Source organism: Stegostoma tigrinum, chromosome 16, assembly GCF_030684315.1.
Source record: "Stegostoma tigrinum isolate sSteTig4 chromosome 16, sSteTig4.hap1, whole genome shotgun sequence".
In the NCBI taxonomy this organism is placed as follows: domain Eukaryota; kingdom Metazoa; phylum Chordata; class Chondrichthyes; order Orectolobiformes; family Stegostomatidae; genus Stegostoma; species Stegostoma tigrinum.
The window spans coordinates 13,396,339-13,423,369 of NC_081369.1; the positions used below are offsets into that span (position 1 = coordinate 13,396,339).

A 27,031-nucleotide genomic window follows, 5' to 3' on the forward strand; every position below is an offset into this window, starting at 1 on the left:
CTGGGGTTGGGAGGGGAGTGAGAGGTGTGGCCAATACTCCAGGCAGGTGCAGGGGGCCCTCCGCCATTCCCTCAATGTGGGCGCAGATATAAGGCTGTCCTGTCAAGCAGGGAATTCCATCGGCTCACTTCTCTCTGGGTGAAGACGTTACTCCTGTGGCAGTAACTGGGGCAGAGTCGCTCTTTGGGGTTTTCACAAATCCACCCCATTAACTGGCATGGGGACAGACTCTCTGGGGGGGGGGGGGGTTTCACTGGTGAAATCAGTTGGTGACACTGCTGCCAAAGCTACTCCTTATTTAGAAAGGACGGTGAGAGTGATGAAGCTCCTAGTCAGTTACTTCCCTTCCCCTTGCAGCATGATGCTTCTTACACTTTGATTGACCCTGAGGACTCGAGATGATCTGAAACCCCACCCAGAGAGTCCGTCCCCATGCTAGTTAAAGGGGTGGATTTGTGAAAACCCCAAAGAGTGACTCTGCCCCAGTTACTGCCACAGGAGTAATGTCTTCACCCAGAGAGAAGTGAGCCGATGGAATTCCCTGCCTCGGAAAGGCCAAAACGTTGAATATTTTATTCTTGGGTATAAAGGAATCAAAGAATATGGGAAGAAAGCAGGAACAGGGTACAGGCTGGATTGTTAGCTACAACCATTTTGAAGGAGGAAGCTTGAAGGGCTGAATGGCCTGTTCTGCTCCTAATTTCTGTTTCTGTGTAAACACTGTTTACGTTAAATAGATAATCAGTATGTAACACTTGGGATGGGCTCTTGTGGCATTATGGTAGTGTCCCTACCTATAGTAACACAACTTTCAGAAGGTTCACATCCCACCTGCTCTAGAGGTGTGAATAGACTGATTACAATATATTTAACATGGGTGTAAGACTGACGTGCTTTTGATCTTTTTAATGTATTTTGATACACAGAAGCAGCCTGAAACTTACTGCTATTACTACACTTCCCCCATCTGTTTGATTGATTTGATTTATTGTCACATGCAATGAAGTACAGTGAAAAGCTTTGCTTATGAGCGGTATGGGCAGATCACAGTAAGCAAAGAATGCACAGATCACAATGACTCAGAGAGATAAAGGTTACATCACACAGGGTGTGCGCTAGGCGAGAATAGCATTAGCAAAGATCAGCATTATTTGAAGCTAGAGAGTCCATTCATTGGTCTGACAAGGGCTGGGAAGAAGCTGTTCCTGAACTTGTTTGTGCATGTGTTCAGGCTTCTGTATCTTCTGCCAGATGGAAGAGGTTAGAGAAGATCATTGAAGGGTTGCAGTGGGCCTTTGATGTTGGCAGCCTTTCCACAGCAACGAGCCCTGTAAGTGGAGTTCATGGATGGAAGGTTGGCTTCTGTGATGGCCTGGGCTGTGCAGACTACCATCTGTAGGTTTTTATGGTCATGGGCATGCACCCGGACAGTACGCTTTCAATGGTGCATCTGTAGCAGCTGGTGAGGGACCTTATGGACATGCCAAATTTCCTGAGCCACCTGAGGACAAAGAGGCATTGTTGTCCTTCTTGACTGACACATCTGCGTGGCAAGTCCAGAACAGGTTGTCAGTTATTGTCACTCTGAGGAACTTGACGCTCTCCACACTCTCAATCCCAGTTCCATTGTTGCAGATGAGGGTGTGTTTTCCTCCTTTCTACTATTAGGCATCTCTCTAGACACACAGAACTTCTTCACAGGCATCAGAATTCTGGATTGGATATTGTAGTTCCACAACAGCAGGGTGAATACGACATCTCTCATAATGCAGCTCCGATTCTGTCCACAGCAACCGGAAAGCTCCAGGTGAAATTTCCACCTGGGGTCCCAGCTCCAGGTGGTAGGATTAGCTCACACCAGGGAAACTTTCCATGTTTCTGACAGTTAGTTTTTAAACGTTCTATTTTGTGGGATGTGAGCGTAACTTTCCTTGTGATGGAGGTGGAGAGCTACCTTCCTGAACTTCTGTGTTTGTATATTGCAGCCATTGTGATGATGTTACCAATAGTATTGATATAAGTAGCTCAGTAGTTAGTTTCAAGGCTTTTTATTTTGTAGATTATTGAAACTCTTGTCTTGATTCCTTTTGACAGTAGCTGACTGGCAGAACTCATAGTGAGGTGGAGTCTTTTACCTTTGCTTTACCTGCTGTGCAGAGGTGTTTAAATGGCTTTTCTCAGAGCTGAGAAACTCTTAGCACAAGAGTCCACACATTAGGTATGTCAGATTACTGAAACACAGTTTGAAGTTCACTTTTAACTCTTGCCTTTTCTATTCTTGAAAGGGACATAAATATAAATAATTCTGTCACCCAGACTGCTGCTGTTAACCTTCATTTTCAATCGGCGAAACTACCAAGAGATGACAAGTTCTGAGGAAGGGTCACCGGACCCGAAACGTTAACTCTTTTTTCTCCTCCACAGATGCTGCCAGACCTGCTGAGCTTTTCCAGCAACTTTGTTTTTGTTCCTGATTTACAGCTTCCACAGCTCTCTTTGTTCTTAAGAGACGACAGTTTCAATTTATAGAGCATTTTCTCCCTTGAAAGTTTCTTTGGCACCTCATCAGGTGTGACATACAGTGTGCCCCTCTGTATGAAGCCACTGAATTTATATCTGCAGTCAACTTTTGAATATGTGTTCTTCCTTAAAAAGAAATCCATGTTATTTTTAAAGGTCACTATTTCCAAATTTGACAGAGATTATGATAGTTATGACAACTGCCCAATCCTAATTGTCTTTGGCAGGCTGTGGCTGTCAGGATTCTGCAAGAGACAGTACTTAGCCCTCAGTTACTTCCAATCTGTATGAATGACTTGGATCAGGGGACTGAGAGCAATCTTATCCACATTTCCTGACAATCACTGAGAGGTGAGAAGATAATTAGCAAGGAGGTCACTAAGATACTACAATGAGAGATAGGTTAAATGAATGTTAAGATGGAATATAGTATTGGGAAACGTGACATTTCCCACCTTGGTAGGAAAAATAGAAAAGTGGAAAAGTAAAAGTAGATTGGGAATTGTTGGTAATCATCCACATGAAACACTTACAATGTGACATGTTGGTAAACAAGCAATTACAGAGTCACAGAGAAATACAGCATGGAATCAGACCCTTCAGTCCAACACGTCCATGCCAAACAGATATCCTAAATTAATCTGATCCCATTTGCCAGCATTTGGCCCATATCCCTCTAAACCGTTCCTATTCGTATACCCATCCAGATGGCTTTTAAATGTTGTAATTGTACCAGCTTCCACCGCTTCCTCTGGCAGCTCATTCCATAACACAACACCTCTGCGTGAAAATGAAGCTCCTTAGATCCCTTTTAAATCTTTTCCCTGTCACCTTGAACCTGTGCCCTCTAATTTTGGACTCCCACACCCCAGGGAAAGAACTTGCCTATTCACCCGATCCATGTCCCTCATGATTTCATGGACCTCTAAAAAGTCACCCCTCAGCCTATCATGTTCCAGGGAACATAGCCTCAGCCTATTCAGCCTCTCCCGATTGCTCAAACCCTCAAAGCATATGGTGTTTTGGCTTTCATTAGCAGGGGGATTGAGTTTAAGAGTCGTGAGATCTTGTTGCAGCTCTATAAAACTTTGGTTAGACCGCACTTGGAATACTGCGTCCAGTTCTGGTCGCCCTATTATAGGAAAGATGTGGATGCTTTGGAGAGGGTTCAGAGGAGGTTTACCAGGATGCTGCCTGGACTGGAGGGCGTATCTTATGAAGAGAGGTTGACTGAGCTCGGACTCTTTTCATTGGAGAAAAGGCGGAGGAGAGGGGACTAATTGAGGTATACAAGATAATGAGAGGCATAGATAGAGTTGATAGCCAGAGACTATTTCCCAGGGCAGAAAGGCTAACATGAGGGGTCATAGTTTTAAGCTGGTTGGAGGAAAGTATAGAGGGAATGTCAGAGACGGGTTCTTTACACAGAGAGTTGTGAGCGCATGGAATGCGTTGCCAGCAGCAGTTGTGGATGCAAGGTCATTGGGGACATTTAAGAGACTGCTGGACATGCATATGGTCACAGAAATTTGAGGGTGCATACATGAGGATCAATGGTCGGCACAACATCGTGGGCTGAAGGGCCTGTTCTGTGCTGTACTGTTCTATGTTCTATGTTCTAGTATTCTAAAAGTGGCTGAACTAATGTCCTCTACAGCCGCAATATGACCTTCTAAAACTTATTCTGACCAATAAAGGCAAGCATAGCAAATACCTTCTTCACTATCCTATCTACCTGCGACTCCACTTTCAAGGAACTATGAACCTGCACTCCAAGATCCCGTTGCTCAGCAACACTCTCCAGGATCTTACCATGAAGTGTATAAGTCCTGCCCTGATTCGTCTTCCCAAAATGCAACACCTGACATTTACCTAAATGAAACTCCATCTGCCACTCCTTGACCCATATTCCCATCTGATCAAGATCCCATTGAACTTGGAGGAAACTTTCTTGGCTATCCACTACACCTCCAATTTTTGTGTATTCTGCAAACTTATTAACTATACCTCCTATGTTCACATTCCAAATCAATCATATAAAGCAGAGCAAATGGTATATTATCGTTTATTAAAGAACAATTGGAGTACAAGTATAAAGATGTCTTACTGCTATTGTACAGAGTTTTTGTGAGACCAAACCTGGTGCACTGTCTGCAGTTTTGATCTCCCTGTTGAAGAGAGGGGTGTTCAGACAAATTGCTGGGAAGAATTTCATAAGAAAAGATTGACCAGGCCCATATCCCCTGGAATTTATAAATATCAGGTGTAATATAATTGAAAAACGTAAATTCTAAAGCAGCTTGATGCTGTGAAAATGTTTCCTGTATAACAGGGGACCAATGTTTCAGGATAAAGGGCTGGAAACTTGGGATTGAGGTACGGACAAAACTTTTCATTCAAAGTTTGTTAATTCTTGGAATTTTCTACCTCGAGAGTGGTGGTTGTCCAGTGGTTGAGTCCATGCAAGTCAGATATTGATAGATTAATTGATACTAAAGGAATCACACAATGTGGGACAGTTCAGGAAGGTGTAGGTGAAGCAGAGGATCAGGCATGATCTCATAGACCAGCAGAGCAGACTGTGACGACCAAATGGCCTGTTCCAGCTCCTGTTTATGATGCTGTTGACTTTCTGGCTACATTCAGCAATTTTTTTCAGCAATCTGTTAATTTCTGTGTGTCATTTTATTGTCACTCAGCTCGGTGAACAAAGTCAAAGGCAGCCGAGAACAGCACATATCTATTATTTGAGCAAATTGTTTAGTTTGTGGTATTGACTGATTTGTGAAAAGTGAAGAATTTGGTTCGTCAACTGCTCATTCACTTCACCTCATTATACTTTCCCTAACTTCAATTCATTCATACTTTAAGTCATATTGTGTCTTGGTAACTTAAACTTGAACCTAACTTGCTAGCTTGGTAGTGTAAAGTAATTTGTGCCTCTAACAAATTGGACATTTTGGAAAAGCACTACCTGGCATGGTGATGCACTGAGGCCAAACTGGAGCATTACAGATCCAGTACATATTATGTGCAAAAGTATAGATTGTACTTAGCTACTGCCTCGTCTTGTGACTTTGCTATACTATTTGGATAACTAATTATGAATTTGAATTTTCAGTAAGTATCAGTTATGTAATTTAAACATTTTAAAGCGTCAACCTTCTCCCTTTTAACATTGCCCTCCACATAAACAGCATGACCCGTGCAAGTATCAATGCGATGCTCCAAAGAAGTCCAAATCCATGGATCTGATCAATATTACTGTTTTTCTAATAGACCTCTGATGTTGGATGACGGCAGTTCTGATCCTCCTGTGTCTAAATACGGTCGACAACTATCAATAGAACCTCTTCAGGATCCATATTTCATTCAGTCAGTAAGTGAAGTGCGGCTGGCATCAAAGCAACAGCATTACAAAGTCTGGTTGGTATTATACTGTTCATCTCTATGTGGAGGTTCTGTTTAGTCTGGCTTAAGTGGCATAATAAAGAGATTCTTTGAAAAGAACAATGACAACACACTGTGATGCATATAAGTATCTTATGTCCCTGATAAGCCTGTGCATCTGAGTAACTTGCATTATACAGTAACTCAAATTTCTTTCTCCGTCGTATAAATCTGTTTTCTCCTAAAAGAGCTGATTCTTGATGGGTCTATGCCTATGAAAAATATTTTGTTACCTCGCCCAGGTGTCTATTCTTGTCTGACCCTAGATAAGGGGGAACTATGTGTGCTACAATGCATCTGAACCCAAAACCATACTTAGTTGTGAAGTAGGCACTTTCACATTATGGCAGCCTTTATTTCCTGTTCTCAATAAATGTTCAGAAACACCTGAGTCTCTGGTTATATTGATGATAGTGGTTTCAGAATTATTGATGCTGTTCCCATGCTAATATTGTTGTATTGGTCACTGTCCTTACTCTCAGCTGTCCTCAGAAGTCGCCTCCTGTTCCAATACCTACACCAATAGTCCGCAACCTGGTGGACCGATAATTTCTGATGTGACGGAGTTGCCCCCATCCAGCTCTGCAGCCCTTGCATCTGGCACAGAGCAGCAAAGGTGAGCCAGTAGAAGCATGCAGTCAAGAAAAAATCATTGGAACTGCTTTGCAGTCTCTGTGAATGGAAATAGGCATCTTAGTTCACGTTGGTCACTTCGCTGCTAGTGTGAAATTTGGGCACTGCACCAGCATGGAAAAGCTCGAATACACTTTCAAAATGAGTTCCATACTGTGTGTAGGGCAATGGAAATTGTCATGCAGATTGGAGGAAAGTAATCCCTTTACGCTTCACTTAATGGAAGTTTCTATGTGAGAATTGGAGATAAGGGACTGGACTTTGCTCAGCAGTAGCACTGTTGCCTCTGAGCCATTACAAAATGGCCATTTACGCCTTTGAGTGTTAGCTCAGGCCTCACTCCAGAAAGTGGGCTACGATCTGGACAATCTATACTGAGGGAGTGCCGCACTTGGCATGGCCTCCTTTTGAACTGGGCATTAGCGGCTGTCAGCTGGATTTCATGGGTACCATGACATTATTTGTAGAAAAACCAGGAGGTGACTGTAGTATCCCGGCCAATTTTCATCCCTCAATCAAAGCCTAAAACAGATTACCTGATCATATTCACAATACTGCTTTCTGGGAACTTGCTGTGTGCAAGTTGGCTGCTGCATTTCCTAACTTGCAACAGTGACTATGTATGTAATAGGCTATAAAGCATTTACAAACATCCTGTGGTCAGGAAAGATGCTATAGAAATAATTTTAAAAAGGTCACATTAATAAACTCTTAGTGATTGCCACTCCAGGGAATATTATCCACAGTGCTGGTTAAAAATTGACATCCAGTTACAGAAGATTTCAATTAATTATGTCCTGAGTTTCATCCATGTAACAATGTAAGGGAGTTCTTGTATCAGTAATCTGTTTCTCTTTACAAAAGAAAACTGAAATATTCCTAACTCAGTATGTGTGAAGTTGAACAGACCATTCGGAAAGTGGGAAGGGGAGGGACGCATGTGGTCTGTAGTCTAAATGCTACAGTGCTTTTCTTTTAAAATTAAATTTCATTAGAAAAGATTAAATTGTGTTCCTACATCTGCCATTTTGAACCTTCAAATTTGTGCATGGTTTTCCACGCAAAGATACAACCTAAAACAGGCAGCATTTGGGGTCCAATTAACTCCTGGACAGATATATGTCAAGGGAATCTAGACAGAGCAGATCATAGCAAAAGGAACAAGCTATTTAGGTCCTTGAGCCTGTTTTTGCATCTACTTAGATTTTAAGCCATCTGTATGTGGCACAGAATGACATCTCAGGTGGTTCGGAGGGCACCTGCTGTTTATGAGCAGGGAGCCCTCTCAACTGCTAATCTGGATTGAGGATAATGCACTGTCACTGGGATCATATTGGCAATCCTGGAGCCAGTGCAGATTTTGGTGCATCTGCTGTCTCTGATTCTGGCATGTACAGGGGAGTAAACCAGTGCCTCCAGGCTTTGCCACAGGAGATTCAGGCTCCAGCTGAATGTGCTGAAATAATATTAAAGCTTCTGTTTATCGTATCGCAATAACACTTGTCATGTGACACTACGATGATGGGGTAATAGTTCCCCTAAAATTGCTATTTGCTGACTGTGGCCCTTAAGCTGATTTCTGTGTCGCTGATTTAATAAGGGATCATCAACTCAACTGTTCCACTGTCTCATTGTCTAGGGAGAAATGCCTGATGGTGATTAAGGAGGAGCCAGCCAGTCCAAGGGTAGGAGTCCAGGTCCAAGCAGACACAGTGGTTCCAAGGAACCCATGTAGTGCATGTCTGGAACCACCTGTTTTACCAGTGTCCATTGTGGAGTCTGTTCTGGAGGGCAGACCCACCTGCAACACAGTACAGCACCTGGATAAGAGAGGAAGGATGGCTGCATTAGACAGGTGAGGCTTCACTCAGCGCTGAGACCTCAAATAGCAGTGAGCAGAATGGAGCATTTTGTCCCTTTTCTAGTGTTTCACTGCAGGAATTAACTTGCATTGTGTAGTTATAACAGAAAAGGCACATCCTGCTGAGTCCCTTCATAAGACCCAAAAATCAGGAACAGAAGTCTGTCATTTGATAAGATCATGGCTGATCTAACAACTTGAATTCAACTTTCCTCCATTTTACTGTATCAATTGACTCTCCAGATCCCAATATGTATCAATGTTTTTTATATCCTTGCATGAACACAACCCGAGCACCGAGATGCACACGCACACAGCATTCACAACAATGTTAGTGATCTAAAAGCACAAAAAGAGACACATGCATGTGATCTAATTGCCATTTCAAAAATGTGGCTGCAAGGTTACCAGGGGAGTAGGGACTAAATATTCAAGGATACTCAACTTTTCACAAGGACAGACAAGAGGAAAAGGAGGTGGAACTGTGTTGATAATAAAGGATGGGATTGGTACATTAGTATGGAAGGATTTCTAATTGGAAGAAAAATGTGTGGAATTTGACTGGATGGGAGTAAGAAACACTAAGGGACAGCAGACGTTTGATTGGAGTTACTTATAGGCCACCAAATAGTAGTGTCGTGTGGGGCATAGTATTAACTGGGAGTTGAGAAGCTTGTAGTATGTGCAACACAGTTACCATGGTGATTTCAATCTAACTGAGGACTGGAGCTATGGAGGATGAATTTTGGGAGTGTGATTTTCTAGAGTAGGACCCAACCAAAGGACATGCTATTTTAGATCTCGTATTAATTCATTAAATAGGACTAATTAATAATCTTGTTATAAAATAACCTTTAGGGATGAATGATCACAATATCATAGAATTTTACATTGTGTGTAAATGAGATAATTCAATCCGAAGCAAGGATGTTGAATTTGAAAACGGAAAATTATAAGGACATGAGATACAAAGAGGCTGTGGTGGAGAAGGAAAATACATTAACAGGCTCTATGGTACATAGGCAATCGACAATCTTTTCTTTAAAAAGTATGATTGTGTGGCTCATAGCTACTATTCATTCCTTCAAGTTGTAAAAACTCATAAAAGTAAGTCAACCATGGCTGACAAAAGATATTTAGGATTGTATGAGATGAAAAGACAAGCTCTATAAAATTGTCTCAAATAACAGTTGTTCTGAGGATTGAAAGGTTTACAGACAACAAAGGGAGAAAACGAATGATGAGAAAGGGGAGAATAGAGTATGAATTCAATCTAACAAAGAACATAAAAACAGACTGTAAAAGCTCCTGTGGATTTGTAAAAAGGAAATGTTTGGCTAAGGCTTGGGTCCATTAAAGAGAAAATCAGGAGAATTTATGTTGGGGTGTAGGGAAATAGTTGAGAAGCTAAATGATTATTGTATATCACCTGTAACTGAGAAAAGTATCAGAAATCTCCCCAAACTGGAGATCCATGGTTAGGATGAATGAGGGGTTGAAGGGAATTAGCATTAGAAGAAGATTGTACTGGAGAAATTAACGGGACTGCAAGTTGATCAATCCCCAGGACCAGATGGTCTAGCTCCCAGAGTGTTGAAGGTGGTGACTACAGAGGTAGCCAATGCATTGGTGATTACCTTCCTAGAATCAGTACGTGGGGGCTAGCTATTCCCAATAGATATCAATGATTTGGAGTTGGAGATCAAATGTAATCTTCCCAAATCTGTGCAAAGCTAAGTGAGAATGTTTGTTGTCAGGAAGATGTAAAGTGAGGATTTGGACAGGCTTAGGATTTGAACAAGCAAAGGACATGGCAAATGGAATACAATGTGGAAATTTATGTTATGCACTTTAGGAAATGTGCAGATTATTTCTCAAATGGTGTAAGGTTGGAAAGTGTAGTTGTATAATACACCTAAGTATCTTTGTCTAAAAGTCACGGAACATGTAAGTGCAGCAAGCCATCAGGAAAGTTAATGGAATATTAGCATATATTACAAGATGATTTAAGTTCAGGAGTTGTGATGGCTTGCTTCACTAGTACCAGAACTTGTTTGGACTGCAAGTGAAGTGCTATGTGCAGTTTATGTCTCCTTATCTCAGGAAGCACGGTGGCTCAGTGGTTAGCACTGCAGCCTCACAGCACCAGGGACCCGGGTTCGATTCCAGCCTTGGGCAACCGTCTGTGTGGAGTTTGCACATTCTCCCTGTGTCTGCATGGGTTTCCTCCGGGTGCTCCGGTTTCCTCCCACAGTCCAAAGATGTGCAGGCTGGGTGGATTGGCCAAGCAAAATTGCCTATAGTGTTCAGGAAAGTGTAGATTAGGTGGGTTATAGGGGGGTGGGCCTGGGTGGGATGCTCTGAGGTTCGGTGTGGACTTGTTGGGCCGAAGGGCCTGTTTCCACACTTTAGGGATTCTATTCTATTCTGAAAGATACTGTTGACATAAAGGGACTGCAACAAAAGTTCACCACACTTGTCCCTGGCATGGCAAGATTGTCTATGAAGAGAAATTGCATAAACTGGGTCTGTATTCAGAAGAAATAGCAAGAACTGCAGATGCTGGAGTCAGAGATAACAAGGTGTAGAGCTGGAGGAACACAGCAGGCCAAACAGCATCAGAGGAACAAGAAAGCTGCCGTTTCAGGTCAGAACCAGGATAGTCAGGGCTGATGGAGTTAAATGTTTTCCTTGATTGAGGAGTTGCGAATCGAGGAGAATTCGCAAGTATAAGGAGGATGCTGCTTTGGCCTCAAATGGGGAGGCTTATGAACCTTTGGAATTCTGCACTATAGAAGGCAGTGGAAGCAAAATATATTTAAAGTAGTGGTTGATTTTTCCCCATAATCTTGTATATCATTGGTAAGGTATGTGAAATAGATTGAAGTAACTGATCAGCATGAATGTATTGAATGGGGGTGGAGGGGGGGAGCACAGGCGTGATGGGCTGGATGGCCCACTCCTGCTGGTATGTTGCACAGGCCAAAAATTTCAATGATCAACAACTTTCTAAATGAATACTTTTTTGTTGAACAACAAACCTTGACAAGCCCCCCAGAATCTTCAGTTTCAATGAAATCACCTCTCATTCTTCTAAATTCCATCAAGTTTAAGCCCAGTCCTTTCAAACCTCGTGCCCTATGACAAGCCTTACATCATAGAAATTAATTTGCTGGATCTCCACTGCGCTGCCTCCAAGGCTAGGCAAGGTGAGACAGGTAGAAGGTGTGCACGTTACTTTAGGTGTGGTCTCATCAGCAACCTGTATAATTGTAGGACAACATCCTATTTGCTTTCCTACTTTCTGAAATACCTGCGTGCTAACTTTGTGTTTCTTTTACAAGGAGACACAAATCTCTCTGAACGTCAAAATTTTTAAATTTTGCATCATCAAGGAACTTGCATACACAATTCCCAATTCTTTCACCTCAGTCATTACTATAAACTAAAGTCCATTGTATTAAACCGAGTGGGAACTGCGTTTAACTCTTTAAACATAACGTTGAAAGGGACTCCTATGGCCAAATTTGGAAGTGCTGTACCTGACGGAGGTTAACTACATTAATTTCTCCCAGGGATCAGTTAGCTCATTTGGCTGGACACTTGGTTTGCAATGCACAGTGATGCCAACAGTTCAATTCGCACACTAGCTGAGGTCACCGTGAAGGTCCCATCTTCTCACACTCTCCTCTGGTCTGAGGTGTGGTGACCCTCAGGTTAAGTCTTCACTGGTCATGTTTGTCATGAAGGAGCAGCCCCACAGTCTGGTCAGGCAGTGGAGACTTTACCTCTGCCATTCAATTACTGCATGTTGAAGAAAACACTCCCTTACTGTTTTAATCTCTGTACTTTATGAAGGTCAATCCAAGTATACAATATTTCTAATCTCTAATTTCCTTTGTTCTCATGTTTCTCTTCCAGCTCCACATTTTTGTTTTCTTTCTGTGCATTTCTGTAGTGATTACAATCAGTAGAAGACATATCATTAGTGTTTCAATGTGTAACCAGCACAAGATGCAAATGGAGTATCTTTTCCCTAATTTTCATTGTGAAATGTGCACAGCCTCCACTCAACTTGCAATGGGGTGGAGAAAGAAAATCCAGGATCTGATGTGTAAAGAGTGGTGTCTGCATCACACGCCCTTCTTTGACCTGAAACACTGCTTAGTGAAACAACATGCCCTGAATGTTGTGTGCTTTAAGCAGCCTTTGACTGTACAATGGTAAAAATCCTACATGTAATGACTGCTACATTTTTCAAGTTTCAAGAAAAAGAACAAAGGAAATGGATAATCAAAAAGTAGCATCCGATAGACATTGGAAATATGTTCAGTGAAGCTTGAGAATCAGCACCTTATCTTTCGTGAGGCTGTCTCGAATCCACATTGAGTTCAACAATTTAGACCATAATACAATATTGTTTCCTCTGCTTTGAGTATTTCAGGTTTTCCTTTCTTCCTCCTCCTCTCCTATTTTTGCTTCCAGTCCACTTCACACCTGCTCTAGGCTTATCTTTTTAGTTTATTTTCCCTTCTCCATTCCCTTTGGAGGAATAAATGTCAGTCATTCATTCTGTGGTCTTTCACCCAATCATAGACCGTCCTTTTGTTCTTGACCCACCCAGTCCTTGTTCCAACTTTTCATATCTTAAACATGTCCCAGTTCTGAGGAAAGGTCCTTGCCTGAAAAATTAACCCTGTTCCAACCTTCACAGATGCTGTCTGACCTGGTACGTGTTTCCAGAAATGTTTTTGATTGTAAAGGAAATGAATTGTGAAAAATAAACAGAAATTAAATTTACAGAAGCTATGTAAGAATGTGACGTAAAAAGCAACGAAAGGATATGGTGACTGAGTTGTATAAAGTTGACAAAGAGGAAACTTTCATGGATCATAAATGCAAGCATCAACCAGTTGGGCTGAATGGTCTGTTTCTGGGCTGCAAATTCTAAATTGCTTGAAAATGCCAATCATGCTCTCCGATTGTAATCATTGACAGTTGTTCCATGCCTGTCACTGCTCACTTTGTAAAGAATTCTTTTGGGTTTACAGGACTGATGTGCCTGAGCATATGCAGAGCATTGAGTTGAACCTGGATGGCTTGCATTCATTGCTTGGGAGCCAGCAGTACAGCCTAGAGCACTCAAGCATCATGCATGTAAGTACTGGGCCAATGCACCACCCCAAATAGGATTCTAAACTGGATGTGAAAATGCTCTTTAAATATTTTGAAATATTTCCTCCTGAAAGCTGAGGTGTTGGTTAACTCTAAATGAAGTCCAGTTGCTCCTCCACTGATGTGCTGAGGCTGCAGCATGTATTAACCACAGACTCCATAGTAGAAACCCACTAATTAGTTTCTAAGTCTCACCTAGATGGACAAGGGCCTCGGGCATGTGAGAACACCACCTCCCAGTCAGGATGGTATGTGTTGTGGAGAGACTGGTGTTTTCATGCACCTGCCAACTTTGCCCTTTTTGGGCTCTGGAAGTTGCAAGACATCAAGAGATTTTTTAACTTTCTTGTTCCCGATTTTTATTCTTGCTTCGCTAGTGATGAATGAGAACTCAGCTTATCACGATTGCGTTCCTGCTTCATTGTTTTGGATGGAGGGAGAGAAACTGAAATAAAAGCAGCAGCATCCAGAAAGAGCAGTAGATGGGCCTAATGGACAACAAGGGTTGAGAGGAGCTGTTCATTGATTGCCCACGTCAGGTCATGGGGCTAGTGGGAATAAAAAGTGACCATGTGAGAACACAGCTTTGTTAATGGCTGCTGTGCAAGTGTTTATCCAGGGAAGAGATGGTAAAATGTGAGGTTGTTGACTAGCTTACCAAGCTGGCTCATTCTCGTTCAGACGTTTTGTCACTATGCTAGGTGATATCATCAGTGGAGCCTCTGATGAAGCAATGTTATTCTACTCTGCTTGGAATTTATACTGTCCAGTATGTCATGGTGAGTATGAGCGAGAACAAGCCAGCTCGGTGAGCAAGCCAACAACCTCACCCACAACCAGAGATCTTTGCCAAAATTTTAGATGGTAAAATGTGCCCATGGGATTAATAAATCAGCAGCTCAGAAGGGTATTGATCTGAGTGCTGGATTAGGGGTGGGGTGGATAGATGGTGAGCCAGGAGTGATTGAGAAGGGATGGAGAAGTAGCAAGTTGTGTTTACTTTTGGTGCTCTTGTCAGGTTGAAACCTTTCCCATAATGAATTCAGGTCTGGGCAGGATGCTCCTGGAATAGGCCACCTTTGTAATGAGCAATTGTCTAGGTTCAATCTGAAAGAACTGCGGATGCTGTAAATCAGGAACAAAAGCAGAATTTGCTGGAAAAGCTCAGCAGGTCTGGCAGGATCTATGAAAAAAAAATCAGAGTTAACGTTTCAGGTCCAGTGACCCTTCCTCAGATTACTGATTTTTTTCCTTCATAAATGCTACCAGATCTGCTGAGCTTTTCCAGCAACTTCTGTTTTTGTTCCTGAGTTTGTAATTGCTTAGGTTCCTTAGATCTGCTTAGAATTGGATACACTGGAACCTGTGACATGACAGATTTTCTTGTTGGATCTCAGTGTCTCTTCTTGCTGTCCCTTTCGTGATATTTCATGTTGTTGCTGAGTAATAATTGACTATCCCCCAAGAGAGTGCAGTCTGCCAGATTTTGCTATGTTATTTCCTGATTGTGCAGCGCCACAGTAAGAGAAAAGTAAATATCTGTGAATGAATGAACTCCTTTCATTTTCTAAAGTGATCTCATTGCCCTGCAGATCTTCAATCCAAACCTTCCTTTAACTGAGCTGACCCTGACTGACATGGAGGCAAACCTTGCAATGGTAAGGGTAGGTGTGGAACAAAATATTTTGTGCAGACATAGGTGTAAGGATCCGATTTTAAACAAGAATTCACTGTTGTGCATTCCATTTCCTCACTCTGCAATCTTCATAAAGTGTATAAATCTATCTCAACAATCCAGGGCCAGTAAGGAGAATAATAGTTAAACATTCCTGCTTTCTTCCCCGCTGCTCAGAATAGTGTCAGGAAACACTTTCGCCTTTCATTCGTAAGTTTGTAGGCTTACGTAGAGCTCCAGCAATTGATATCAAATTCAAGGCCAGCACTTTAATGTAGTACTGTAGGAGGGCTGCACAATTGGGACAGTTGGCTCTCAGATGAGACATTAGACCATAAGATATAGGAGCAGAATTAGGCCATTCAGCCCACTGAATCTGCCCTGCCATTCAATCACAGCTGACATGTTTCTCACTTGTTTCCTGCCTTCTCCCTGTAACCTTAGATATTGAAGCAACTGTCCCCTCGGATGGACAAAAAAATTCCGTTTCACGATATGAAAGAAGAGTTGGAGAGTTATTGCTGGTATTCTGATCAACATTTGTCCTTGAATCCATATAACAAAAATAGTTTATCTGGGAATCTACATTTTGCTACTTGTGGGAGCTTGCTGTGTACAATTTGACTGCTGTTTTCTCTGCTTTATACCATTGAATGCAGATGAAAAGTTCTTCATTAGCTGAATAGTGTTTTGGGATGTCCTATAGTTTTGAAAAACAGAGTACTTTTTTAATGCTGACAAGGCAACTACTTTGGATACTCATCCTGAGTTGTCCTGTGAAGGTGGCAGCCCACTAGGTGAGAGAGATCATCAAGTAGACAAGGATTGTGGACTAGAGAAATCTTTCAACCAGATGGTACTGTATATGAAAGCCAGGTTTCCTTTTGTGATCAGCAGTTGGACCTTCACAACAAACAAAACCTTAAATTTTATCTGGTATATCCTATAATTACCAGGTTAATAAAATCAACCCAGTGAACTGCTATGATGGACCTTCAATATGTAATTGCTGAGATTGGTCCCAAACCTCAGTGACCACTAGAGAATTATAGATGTCTACAGCACTAAAGGAGGCTGTTCTCTGGGAGCAATCCATTTAATCCCACTTTGTCCATTTCCCTGGAGTCTTGCAATGTTTTCTTAAAAAAGGTGCTGCTTATCCAATTTGTCCTTGAAATCCTTGTGCCTCTGCCATACTCCCAGAAAATGTATTCTACATCTGAACCACTTGCTGCATAATTTTAAAAAATTCCTCACGTTGGTATTAGCTCTTTTGCCATAAACCTCAAATCTGTATCAACTCTTCTGCAAAAGAGAAAAAAATTCTCTCTTGCTGCTCATTTCACCCTTCTCTAAGAAGAAAATCTCCTGCTTTTCCAATAACCTACCCACCATAACTGAGGTCCCTCAACTCTGGGATCATTGTGATTAAGCTTCTGTGCATTTTTTCAAAAGCATCCATATCCTTAAAGTATTGCTTTCAGAAGTGACATGATAGTGCACTTGAAATGGAAGGAGTGTTTAGTAGTTTCACCCTAACTCTTGCTTTATTACCCTCTTCCTCTATTTCTAAAACCCAGAATGCTGGACAGCATACAGGATACACCATGCACCAGTGATACAACAGTGCAGTTGTATATGTAACAAATATACATGCTGACACTTGAATCCATGAATTAGCTTTTTCATCAAATATTCTAAGGGAATCTTAGCTGGCCTAGAAGTGGCTAACAATTTGATGTTTAAAGATTACCAAAATTCACTGGACGCAGGGGTGGTTCCCAAAGATTGGAAAACAGCCAATGTGACGCCACTGTTTAAAAAAGGAAGTAGACAAAAAGCAAGTAACTATAGGCCAGTTAGATTAACTTCGGGAGTTGGGAAAATGCTTGAATCTATCTTTAAGGAAGATCTAGCAAGACATCTGAATATAAATTGTCCCATTGGAAATACCCAGCATGGGTTCATGAAGGGTAGGTCATGTTTAAGTAATTTGGTGGAATTCTTTGAGGATATTACTTGCACGGTGGACAATGGGGAACCTGCGGATGTGGTTTTTCTGGATTTCCAGAAGGCATTTGACAAGGTGCCACACCAAAGGATGCTACATAAGATAAAGTTGCACAGTGTTACAGGAAATGTATTGGCATGGTTAGAGGATTGGTTGACCAGTAGAAAGCAAAGAGTAGGGGTAAATGGGTATTTTTGTGGTTGGCGGTCAGTGGCTAGTAGTGTGCCTCAGGGCTCAGTGTTGGGACCGCAATTGTTTACAATTTACATCGACAATTTGGAGTTGGGGACTAAGTGTGGTATGTCAAAATTTGCAGATGACGCTAAGGTGAATGGTAGAGCAAAGTGTGCAGAAGACACTGAAAGTCTGCAGAGGGATATAGATAGTCTAAGTGAGTGGGCAAAGGTCTGGCAGATGGAGTACAATGTTGATAAGTGTGAGGTAGTCCATTGTGATAGGAATAACAGCAAAACGAACTATGTTTTAAATGGTAAAAAATTGCAGCACGCTGCTGTGCAGAGGGACTTGGGTGTCCTTGTTCATGAATCGCTAAAAATAGGATTGTAGTTGCAGCAGGTAATTAAAAAGGCAAATGGAATTTTGTCTGCCATTGCTCAAGGGATGAAATTTAAAAACGGGGGGGCTATGCTGCAGCTGTATAGGATCCTGGTGAGGCCACGCCTGGAGTACTGTGCGCACTTTTGGTCTCCTTACTTGAGAAGAGATATACTAGCACTGGAGGGGATGCAGACGAGATTCACTTGGTTAATTCCAGAGTTGAGAGGGTTGGATTATGTGGAGAGACTGAGTGGACTGGGATTATATTCATTGGAATTCAGAAGAATGAGGGGAGATCTTATAGAAACATATAAGATTATGAAGGGAATAGATAAGGTGGAGGCAGGGAGGTTGTTTCCACTAGCAGATGAAGCTAGGACCCGAGGGCATCGCCTCAAAATAAAGGGAAGCAGATGTAGGACTGAGGTCAGAAGGAACTTCTTCACCCAAAGGGTTGTGAATCTGTGGAATTCCCTGCCCAGTGAAGTGGTTGAAGCTACCTCGCTGAACGTTTTTAAGGCAAGGCTAGATAAATTTTTGAACAGTAAAGGAATTAAGGGTAATGGTAAGTGAGCGCATAAGAGGAACTGAGTCTCGAAAAGATCAGCCATGATCTTATTAAATGGCGGGGAAGGCTCGAGGGGCCAGATGGCCTATTCCTGCTCCGAGTTCTTATTTCCTTATACTGAACAGGAGCACAATATTACTCTCTAATATTACATTATATTGAATTATATACAGGACCTGAACAGGATTTGTTTTAATATTTTACCAGGGCATTTACAAGATAACAGACAACCTGTCCTCACTTCTTCAGTGGTGGGAAAGATTACATTCCTGATTAAATAGAGAAGCATTCTTCACATTTAAAACAATATTGGAATAATACGACACAATAGAAAGCCTGTGATGACCATTTGAAAGAGTTATCTGATTAGTTTCACTTCACTTCTCATTCTTCATTGCCCTCCAAATCTTTCCTTTACAGGATTTCACCAGAGATGAATGAAATTGAATATATTTGCTTGTTTAAATTAAACAAACAATACTTAGTGGAGATTACAAAATTTAGACATCGGCCCCTGCTTTTAAGTTTTTTGTTAAGCATCCATTTTTTAGAGAGTTTCTCATTTTTATGGTCTGCAAATAAAGCTTCTTCTTTGATTTTCGATCTTAAAATAGCCAGGACTGGGAGTGTGCTGACATCTTCTAAATTGTCCAGTGGCAGAGAATGGTTATGCATCCCTAACATTGCTGGCATGATTCAACGAATGGTATTGGTGCTGCAATTAAAGCCAGGCTACTGCCCTCTGACACAATAAATTGTTCAACCAGTTGCAAAATATGGTACTTACCTCTTGTAAGATTCAATAATCACGTCATGGTTTGCCTAACAGGTACCGTGCCTCCTCCTAAGTGGGAAACCAACTTTCTTATTCTCGTCTGTGCATTGTAATTTCCCAGATTCAGAAACTGATTGTGGATCCAGAGCAGAGGCTGACTGAACCGTCCAACAAAGCCCTGAAAACTGGAGAAAGCTCAGGTAAATCAGCAATTCTTTTAAACTGTGTGTAAAGTCTCTTCAGAAAATAAACAGATGTAAGTCTAGAATGCCTTTCTCATCACCACTAACTGACCTCCGATTTAACATGTGGCAACACGTTCAAAATCTCACAATTTTCAAAGTGCAAACATCAAATGTGGTCAAGGCAAGAACTTTGCAAGAGCTGCAGTCCATGCAATCTGTCCTGCACTAGCATTAAAAATAAAACACTTGAATATTTGACAACTGGGTCTTTTCGGGAATTTTGTCTGTTTTCATGTGAACATAAAGAACAGACCAAAAGAGCAACATGTGAGAAAGCTAAGACTGCCCTTGGGCTTCTTTCATTCTTTTGATCTACTATCAGAGCAGTGTCATTTCCATTATAGCTGCTGCAGTCATCCTCCTTAAAGTAATAAAATTATTCAAAGAATATTAGGGGCTTGTAATCACAAGTACACACCTGTAAGAATTGGAGAATTGAGGAGATATCTGTCCATAACTTGCAAGATCATTCAGTATTTAAACAAGTATGTGATTAGTAGATTCAAGACTGGCTATGAAATAGATACAGGCAGAAGTTGGACCATGCACATGTGAATAAGATGGAGCTTCTTTCTCTCAACATTTCTGAGTAAAATAATTTTTTTCAAATTCTCAGTTTGATTTCCTATTAACTACCTTATTGTTCTCACAACTAAACACATTCTCTTGACATTAACTCTAACTCTATCCAAAGCTTTCATAATTCCAAAGACCTCAGTTAGGTAACCCCTCAACCTTCTGACTTTGAGATAAGAGTCCCAGCCAGCATATCCTTTCCTGATATGTGCAGCTGTACATTTCTGGTATCATCCTTGGAAATATTCTCTGCTTCTACAATTGTGTTCACCTGTTCAGGGATGTTGTGACACACTTCTGAAGGAGGTGGGATTTGAACCCCTGTCTTCTGATCTACCACTGCACTACCACCTCCAATATTCCTATATCCTTGTTAAATTATGGTGAATAGATTACAAACAGTACTCTTAATCATAGCCTAAGCAATAGTTAACACAAATTGATCATAATGGCACCATTTTTCAGTTTTCTGCCTCTTCAGATGAAGCATGGTGCTTGGTTTGGTTTTTTGTTGCACGTTTCCTAGCATGTGGTACAATGTTTAGTCATTGGTAAATTTGTCTTTATTCCTTGACCCCACCTAAGCTCTCATTTTCCAAGTAATAAGAGATGTCCCTCTTCTTCCTCCCAAAGTGTTTTATGTTAATTGGTTTTGGACTTATTTGCCTGTTCTGCAAATGTATTATTGCACCTTTCCTCCTCTTTAACTACAACCACCCTATCATCCTACAAATTTGTATTAACTGCATGTCCAGAAATTTTTGATTCTAAATTGTTAATGTAAATTTTGTACAGAAATAAAAAACAAAGTGCTGGAGAAACTCAGCAGATCTGGCAGCATTTGTGGAGAGAGAATCAAAATTAATGTTTCGGGTCCAATAGGAGTCCAGCTCAGAACTGATGAGGTTCTGCTCCGGGGGAGATAGAAGGAGGTGTCTGGGAAGCGGCAATCAGCATCAGTTATGCGAGACCATAACAGCATCACCCCTGTCAGCGGGTTGAATCACAAAGTCAGGATTAGACCTGAAAGAACAGGGGATAGCAAGTTCAAAGAGGCAGACAGGTTAGGGTGGCTGAGGAGACCAGAGAAGTAACAGCGGCCGATGTCTCATCTTGTCAAAGAGATGGAATGTAGGTCAGACAGGTGGAGGAATCCTGATGAAAGGAGAATTTTGGAAGGTGAGAAAGTACCCATACAGCAGGAAGAGGATTCCTGCCCAAATAACTGGGCCCTGAGCAAAGGCATCAAAAAAGATTTCAATGTCTTCTGCCCGAAATTCATTTAGGTGTGGTTATGGTGGAATAAAACTGAGTTCTTTGCTAAGCACTGAATCATTCTGTAGAGAGGTCAAGGTCCAAGGATGTACTGAATACATTACAAGAGGTGAGATAGATGGGAGTCTGAGGGAAGGGGAGGAGAGATAGAATCCAAAGGGGCTTTGATGTCTGAGAGTTGTTGGACCTTATGTTCTTTGACATTGAAAAAGGTAATCAGCACTGATCCTTGTTGGAGTACCAGTTCTCCACCTTTTTAGGGTAGAGGCAGCTCAGTAGCACCACCAGCTGAAGTGGCTGCTGCTGTTACTGTACTTTCTATGAAAACATGCCACTGGGTAGTGTCAAATAGGAGAGTCCCCATTCGATATACACACACACCCCAAAACACGCACAGTTTCAATCCGCAGGGAAGGCTGGCAGAGTTGACCTGGTGGTTTCCATATATAATAGAAGGCCTGTCTGATACTGATAAAGTGCCAACTATAATGGGATGAGTCCTTGATTGCAATCGGCATCTCAGTAGGAAGGAAATTCCCTCCCTTCTTGTGGCCATTGACAGAGCTGCAGGAAGATGTTCAATCCCTGTATCCCCTCCCCATTTTACAGAGACCCCCGCCTCCAAGCCCGTCCCTAGAGGTCTAGTAAACTTCAGTCAGTTTTGCGATAGGAGCCTCCTTTTTGTACTGCACTATTTGGATGTGAAATAAAGTAATATCTCCACATATTAACCTATGTTCAAGCCTATTCCACCCACTCTTTCAGTTACTAGTGGCCAGTTATATGGTTGTTCTTTAGGCTCTTGTCAAGATGGCTGGTGAAACTCTGATCTCTTTGCAATTATTCCTAGGGAAGTTACAGCTTCAGCAAGCTACACAAGATCTTCTTCCAGAGCCACATCTTCCAATAAATCACGAACTCTCCAGCCTAGACCATGAGACCGCCCTTTATGAGTTCACTGAGGATACAGGTACATATTTCCCAGATACTGAAGTGGGGCAGGACGAATTCTGAGAAAAACTGGAGCCAAGCAACAAGTCATGACAAGACAGTCATATGCCTTGGCTATAACCTTCACAATTAAACAGATGAGCTTCAAAGTAAAGTGAACCTCCTAGAGAGTCCTGAGAATTGTGGATTCCTGTTCAAATGCCGATTCCACTGACATTGCCTGAAGGAAACCATTTCTCCTCTTTGTCATTCTTTTCCCCATGTCTTTCCTCCTCAATCTTTCATATTTGACAAGGCTGGAGATGATGAATTCTTGCACTTCAACAGGCTGGGTAAGTCAGTACTGCCAGGAAGTGGAGTGGGAGTTCTGGTGTACTAAACATTCTCTGCAGAGAGGAAATAAGCCTGTGATGGCTTTGTGCATCAGCACAGAGATCTCGTCCACAACTATTTTTTGCCTTGCGTGTAATTTGATCTTTTAAGGTTCTGTTTCAGAATGTTTGTGTGTTATACATCTAAGGCCAAGGAACAATAACAATTTTATATGTGTACACTACAGCACACTACACTGCAAACATGCAGTTTTCTTATCTATTCTATATATCTTGCATTGAGTTTGATAGGGTTGGGTTTGATGTATTGACCCCGCACTTGAATTATTTTTGATCAAGCTAATGTGATAAATCTTTACATATTCAATAAAAATTTTGAAGCAGCTTTGTATTATGTGGAATGAAGCTCAAGTTTCACAGATGCGTAAGCAATCTCAATATGGAGTGGTGTTCAAAGCAGAAATCCTCACTGCATTTAAAAAGTACTTGGGTATCTGCCTGAAATGTAACCTGCACGATTATGAACCAAACTATAAAATGGGACGAGGCTAAACAATTGTGCAGACACATGTAACCTCCGCTTAGTCCATACGTTAGCTCCGTTTCAAAAAGAAAGCTGACCTGATTCTCAGCAAAAAGTGATTCTGGTCTCTGTGAGCTAAGCTAGGATACACATATGAAAATGACATGTGCATTGTCATTTATGCTGAAAGAAGTTCAAAAACAGCCTCTTCCCTGTTACTGTTAGATTGTTGAATGACACTCTCTAAATTCAAATAATGTTGATCTTGATAATGTTGATCTTCATGCACCTCCTGTACAGTGCCTCTGCATGCCTCATTCTAAGCATCCCATGTTCTGCCTGTCCTTGCTTACTAGGATCTACCTGTATTGCTCACAAACAAGCTTTTCACTGGCCTACATGTGACAACAATAAATCAAATCCAAATCATTTCACGTCAAGGCAGCACTTACACCATAAACATAACTGGCACTGGTGCGCACTCCACAATAAAGCAGAATGGAGGAGGTAATCTCATGCCTTTTCACTTCAGATGCAATAAGGCATGACACCTTATTTACATTGACAGATTAAACATCAACATGAAGCCAAACTGGCTTTGCACCACTGTTAAGCATACAGTATGGCTGCATAATAATGTTCCACAGCAAAACAAACTGAATGAAGCACCTGCACATCTGCCAATGTGGTATATTGTATCTATTGCACCCGGTGTGGCTTCCTCTACATTGGAGAAACCAAGCAGAGGCTTGGGGACCGCTTTGCAGAACACCTCCGCTCAGTTCGCAATAAACAACTGCACCTCCCAGTCGTGAACCATTTCAACTCTCCCTCCCATTCTTTAGATGACATGTCCATCATGGGCCTCCTGCAGTGCCACAATGATGCCACCCGAAGGTTGCAGGAACAGCAACTCATATTCTGCTTGGGAACGCTGCAGCCCAATGGTATCAATGTGGACTTCACCAGCTTCAAAATCTCCCCTTCCTCTACTGTATCCCAAAACCAGCCCAGTTCGTCCTCTCCCCCACTGCATCACACAACCAGCCCAGCTCATGCCCTCCCCCCACTGCATCCCAAAACCAGCCCAGCCTGTCTCTGCCTCCCTAACCTGTTCTTCCTCTCACCCATCCCTTCCTCCCACCCCAAGTCGCACCTGCATTTCCTACCTACTAACCTCATCCCACCTCCTTGACCTGCCCATCTTCCCTGGACTGACCTATCCCCTCCCTACCTCCCCACCTCCCCACCTATACTCTCCTCTCCACCTATCTTCTTTTCTCTCCATCTTCGGTCCGCCTCCCCCTCTCTCCCTATTTATTCCAGAACCCTCACCCCATCCCCCTCTCTGATGAAGGGTCTAGGCCCGAAACATCAGCTTTTGTGCTCCTGAGATGCTGCTTGGCCTGCTGTGTTCATTCAGCTTCACACTTCATTATCTTGGATTCTCCAGCATCTGCAGTTCCCATTATCACTGAATGAAGCAATGGCTGGCAGCTGAGGAATCCACTGAATCTGAATACGAACTACTTTTCAGACCATTCTCATGAACATATCATGATGTAATTACAATATTTATAAAACCAAAGTAACAAGACAAAATACCTTAAGGAATCTAACATGCTGGATACCAGAAGGGTTAAAATGGGCATTAATAAAAACACTTTGAATAAGAGTAATGCTGTGACAAGGTTTAAAATTTGGACACACAGCACAGATTGCTCTTGAAATTGGACAGGTTCAGGCAGTTACTTTCATTTTTTTTTCATCCTTGGAGAGCGAGAAGAGTGGAGATAAACAATTAAGTGTTGTCTCACCTGTGCTACCATGGAAAGGCGCAACAAAAAGGTGAGGGTTTTGCGGCCAATTGCAGAGTGAGCAAGGTTATGACAGAGGAACTATCCCTTTGGAATATGCAAAAGGGAAGTGAAAATGTGTCTGTTGTTGGCATCGTGCTGGAAGTGACAGAAGACAGCTGATGACAGCAGGTTGGTCAAATATGGTGATACTGAATAGAAGTGCTGGTGTGGAAGGTTGTATCATCAAAACTAATGTGACAGAGCTGGACAAACTCAGGAAAATGGAATGGAGTCTCTACAGGATATTACATGAATTCCTTAGAGTTTCATGGTATCAGGGAGTCCTTTGAAGATGATTCAGTTGTTTGATGTTCCCTTGTCTTGTTAAAAATACAGTTACTGCCATCACCTAAGAAAGTGCAAATGATGTAGTGTTTCTGCTCAAAAACTACAGAAATTAAGTTAAACTTTAAATTCAGACGTATGGATTCAAGTAGTTATAGGCAAAGGAATTCTATTAAAGTTGGAAGTGATTTTTTTTCTGATTGGAAAAGCTAATCATAGAACCTGTACAGTGTGGAAACAGGTCATTCAGCCCATCAAGCCCATCAGACTAGGCCTGACCCCTACCTATCCTGATAACACTGCATTTCTCATAGCAAATCCACCTAGCCTACACATCCCTGGATGTTCTGGGTAATTTAACACCGTCAACACAGCACCGACAATCCATCAAACCTGCACATCTTAAGACTGTGGGAGGAAACCCACGAAGACGGAAAGAAATTGTGCAAACACCACACACACGGTCGCCAGATGGTCACCTGAGGTTGGAATCGAACCTGGGTGCCTCGCGCTGTGAGGCAGCAGTGCTAACTGCTGAGCCACCGTGCTGCCCAATGACTATGATCATCTTGCATATTGGAAGGATGGTGTAAACGAGACAAAATACGTCAGCTAAAAGTGAACTATGAATCTCCTGTTGAGGATGCCTGCCCCTGTTGTATCAGTGAGCAATTTAATTATCATTCTGAAATCAGACCGGGCAAGCTTGTACTGATACCTTATTTCCTGAACAATGAACCTCGCATACTTTTGAAAGAACAGCTTTTGGTCACTGTTAAAATATGTACATTCTTCCAGCCCAAGGCCAGTTTTACTTGAAACCTGCTTTTGGAGAAATATGTTCAAGAATCTCAGATTGCTAATGACATAATTGTTTATTTTGGAGTCAAGAGAACGGTTGGGTATGATATTTCCTTCTCTGACCTTAAGAAAGTTTTGCCGGGGAAAGAAAGCAGCGATCACTGAGGTAACAGCTCCTTGCTGAGAGTAAGTACTACTGAATTAAGAAAGGAATAGCATTTCTGCACCCTTTCCAATTTGTTCTGACATGAGAACCCAAGGTAATAAATTCCATAAGTGGAAGAGAAAATGTTGCAAATATGTAGCAGGTCTGGCAAAGAGACAGTAAGTTAACCTTTCAGGTTGATGACTTTTCATCATCGCAAAGTTCAAATGGTCAAATAACCCATCAACACAACATTTCAGTCGCCAGCTTGCTTTTCTGCTTAAAAATGAGACACAAAACAAGGCATCAGGCTCTCTCCCTTCTTAACGGGTAGAACAATAGCTGTAGTCATCCAGAAACATTCCACACTCTATTTTTGCAAGATCACTGAATGTAAATATTCCAAAAGAGTCCATTGGCCATGTCCCATAAGCTAATATTAGAAACTTACGAAATACACTCATATTTTCACTCAATCAGTTGGCCTTGATAATGTCAATTTCTGTGTTCAAAAACCAACCAGATGAAAGATTTTAAAATGTTTCTGACATGGGTTGAAAGTGGCAAAGGAAATGATAATCCTGGCTAACCCTTTAATGGAAAAGTTATTATTGCAGCGTGATGTACAAAACGTCTGGCAGTTTTTTGTACCTCATGTCCGAGATTCACCAGCCAGGTCGGAAACGATCTCTCGATACCTACTCTGTCAAGCCCTTTTAGAACCTTGCATGTTTCAAGTGCACGATCACCATGATGGTGATGATTGGGTGTCTAGTTGAAGTAATGCAGTTGATGTAGCTTGTATGGATTTCA

At 41.8% G+C, this 27,031-nt stretch overlaps 1 protein-coding gene across 3 annotated transcripts in view; it reads left to right on the forward strand.

Annotated features, from left to right (window-relative positions):
* Window positions 1-22,943, forward strand: part of hsf4 (heat shock transcription factor 4) — a 58,216-nt gene extending 35,273 nt beyond the window's left edge. For 2 of the 3 annotated variants that reach the window (XM_048546595.2, XM_048546596.1), the window contains exons 7-13: window positions 5,800-5,899; window positions 6,453-6,586; window positions 8,243-8,458; window positions 13,516-13,621; window positions 15,232-15,297; window positions 19,348-19,426; window positions 22,173-22,943. In XM_048546595.2, coding sequence (XP_048402552.1) covers window positions 5,800-5,899; window positions 6,453-6,586; window positions 8,243-8,458; window positions 13,516-13,621; window positions 15,232-15,297; window positions 19,348-19,426; window positions 22,173-22,336 — 865 coding nt within the window. In that variant the 3' untranslated portion in view covers window positions 22,337-22,943. Of the gene's footprint in view, window positions 1-5,799; window positions 5,947-6,452; window positions 6,587-8,242; window positions 8,459-13,515; window positions 13,622-15,231; window positions 15,298-19,347; window positions 19,427-22,172 lie in introns of those variants that run through there. The other variant, XR_007249101.2, reaches the window with a different exon arrangement.
* Window positions 22,944-27,031: the final 4,088 nt, after the last annotated feature.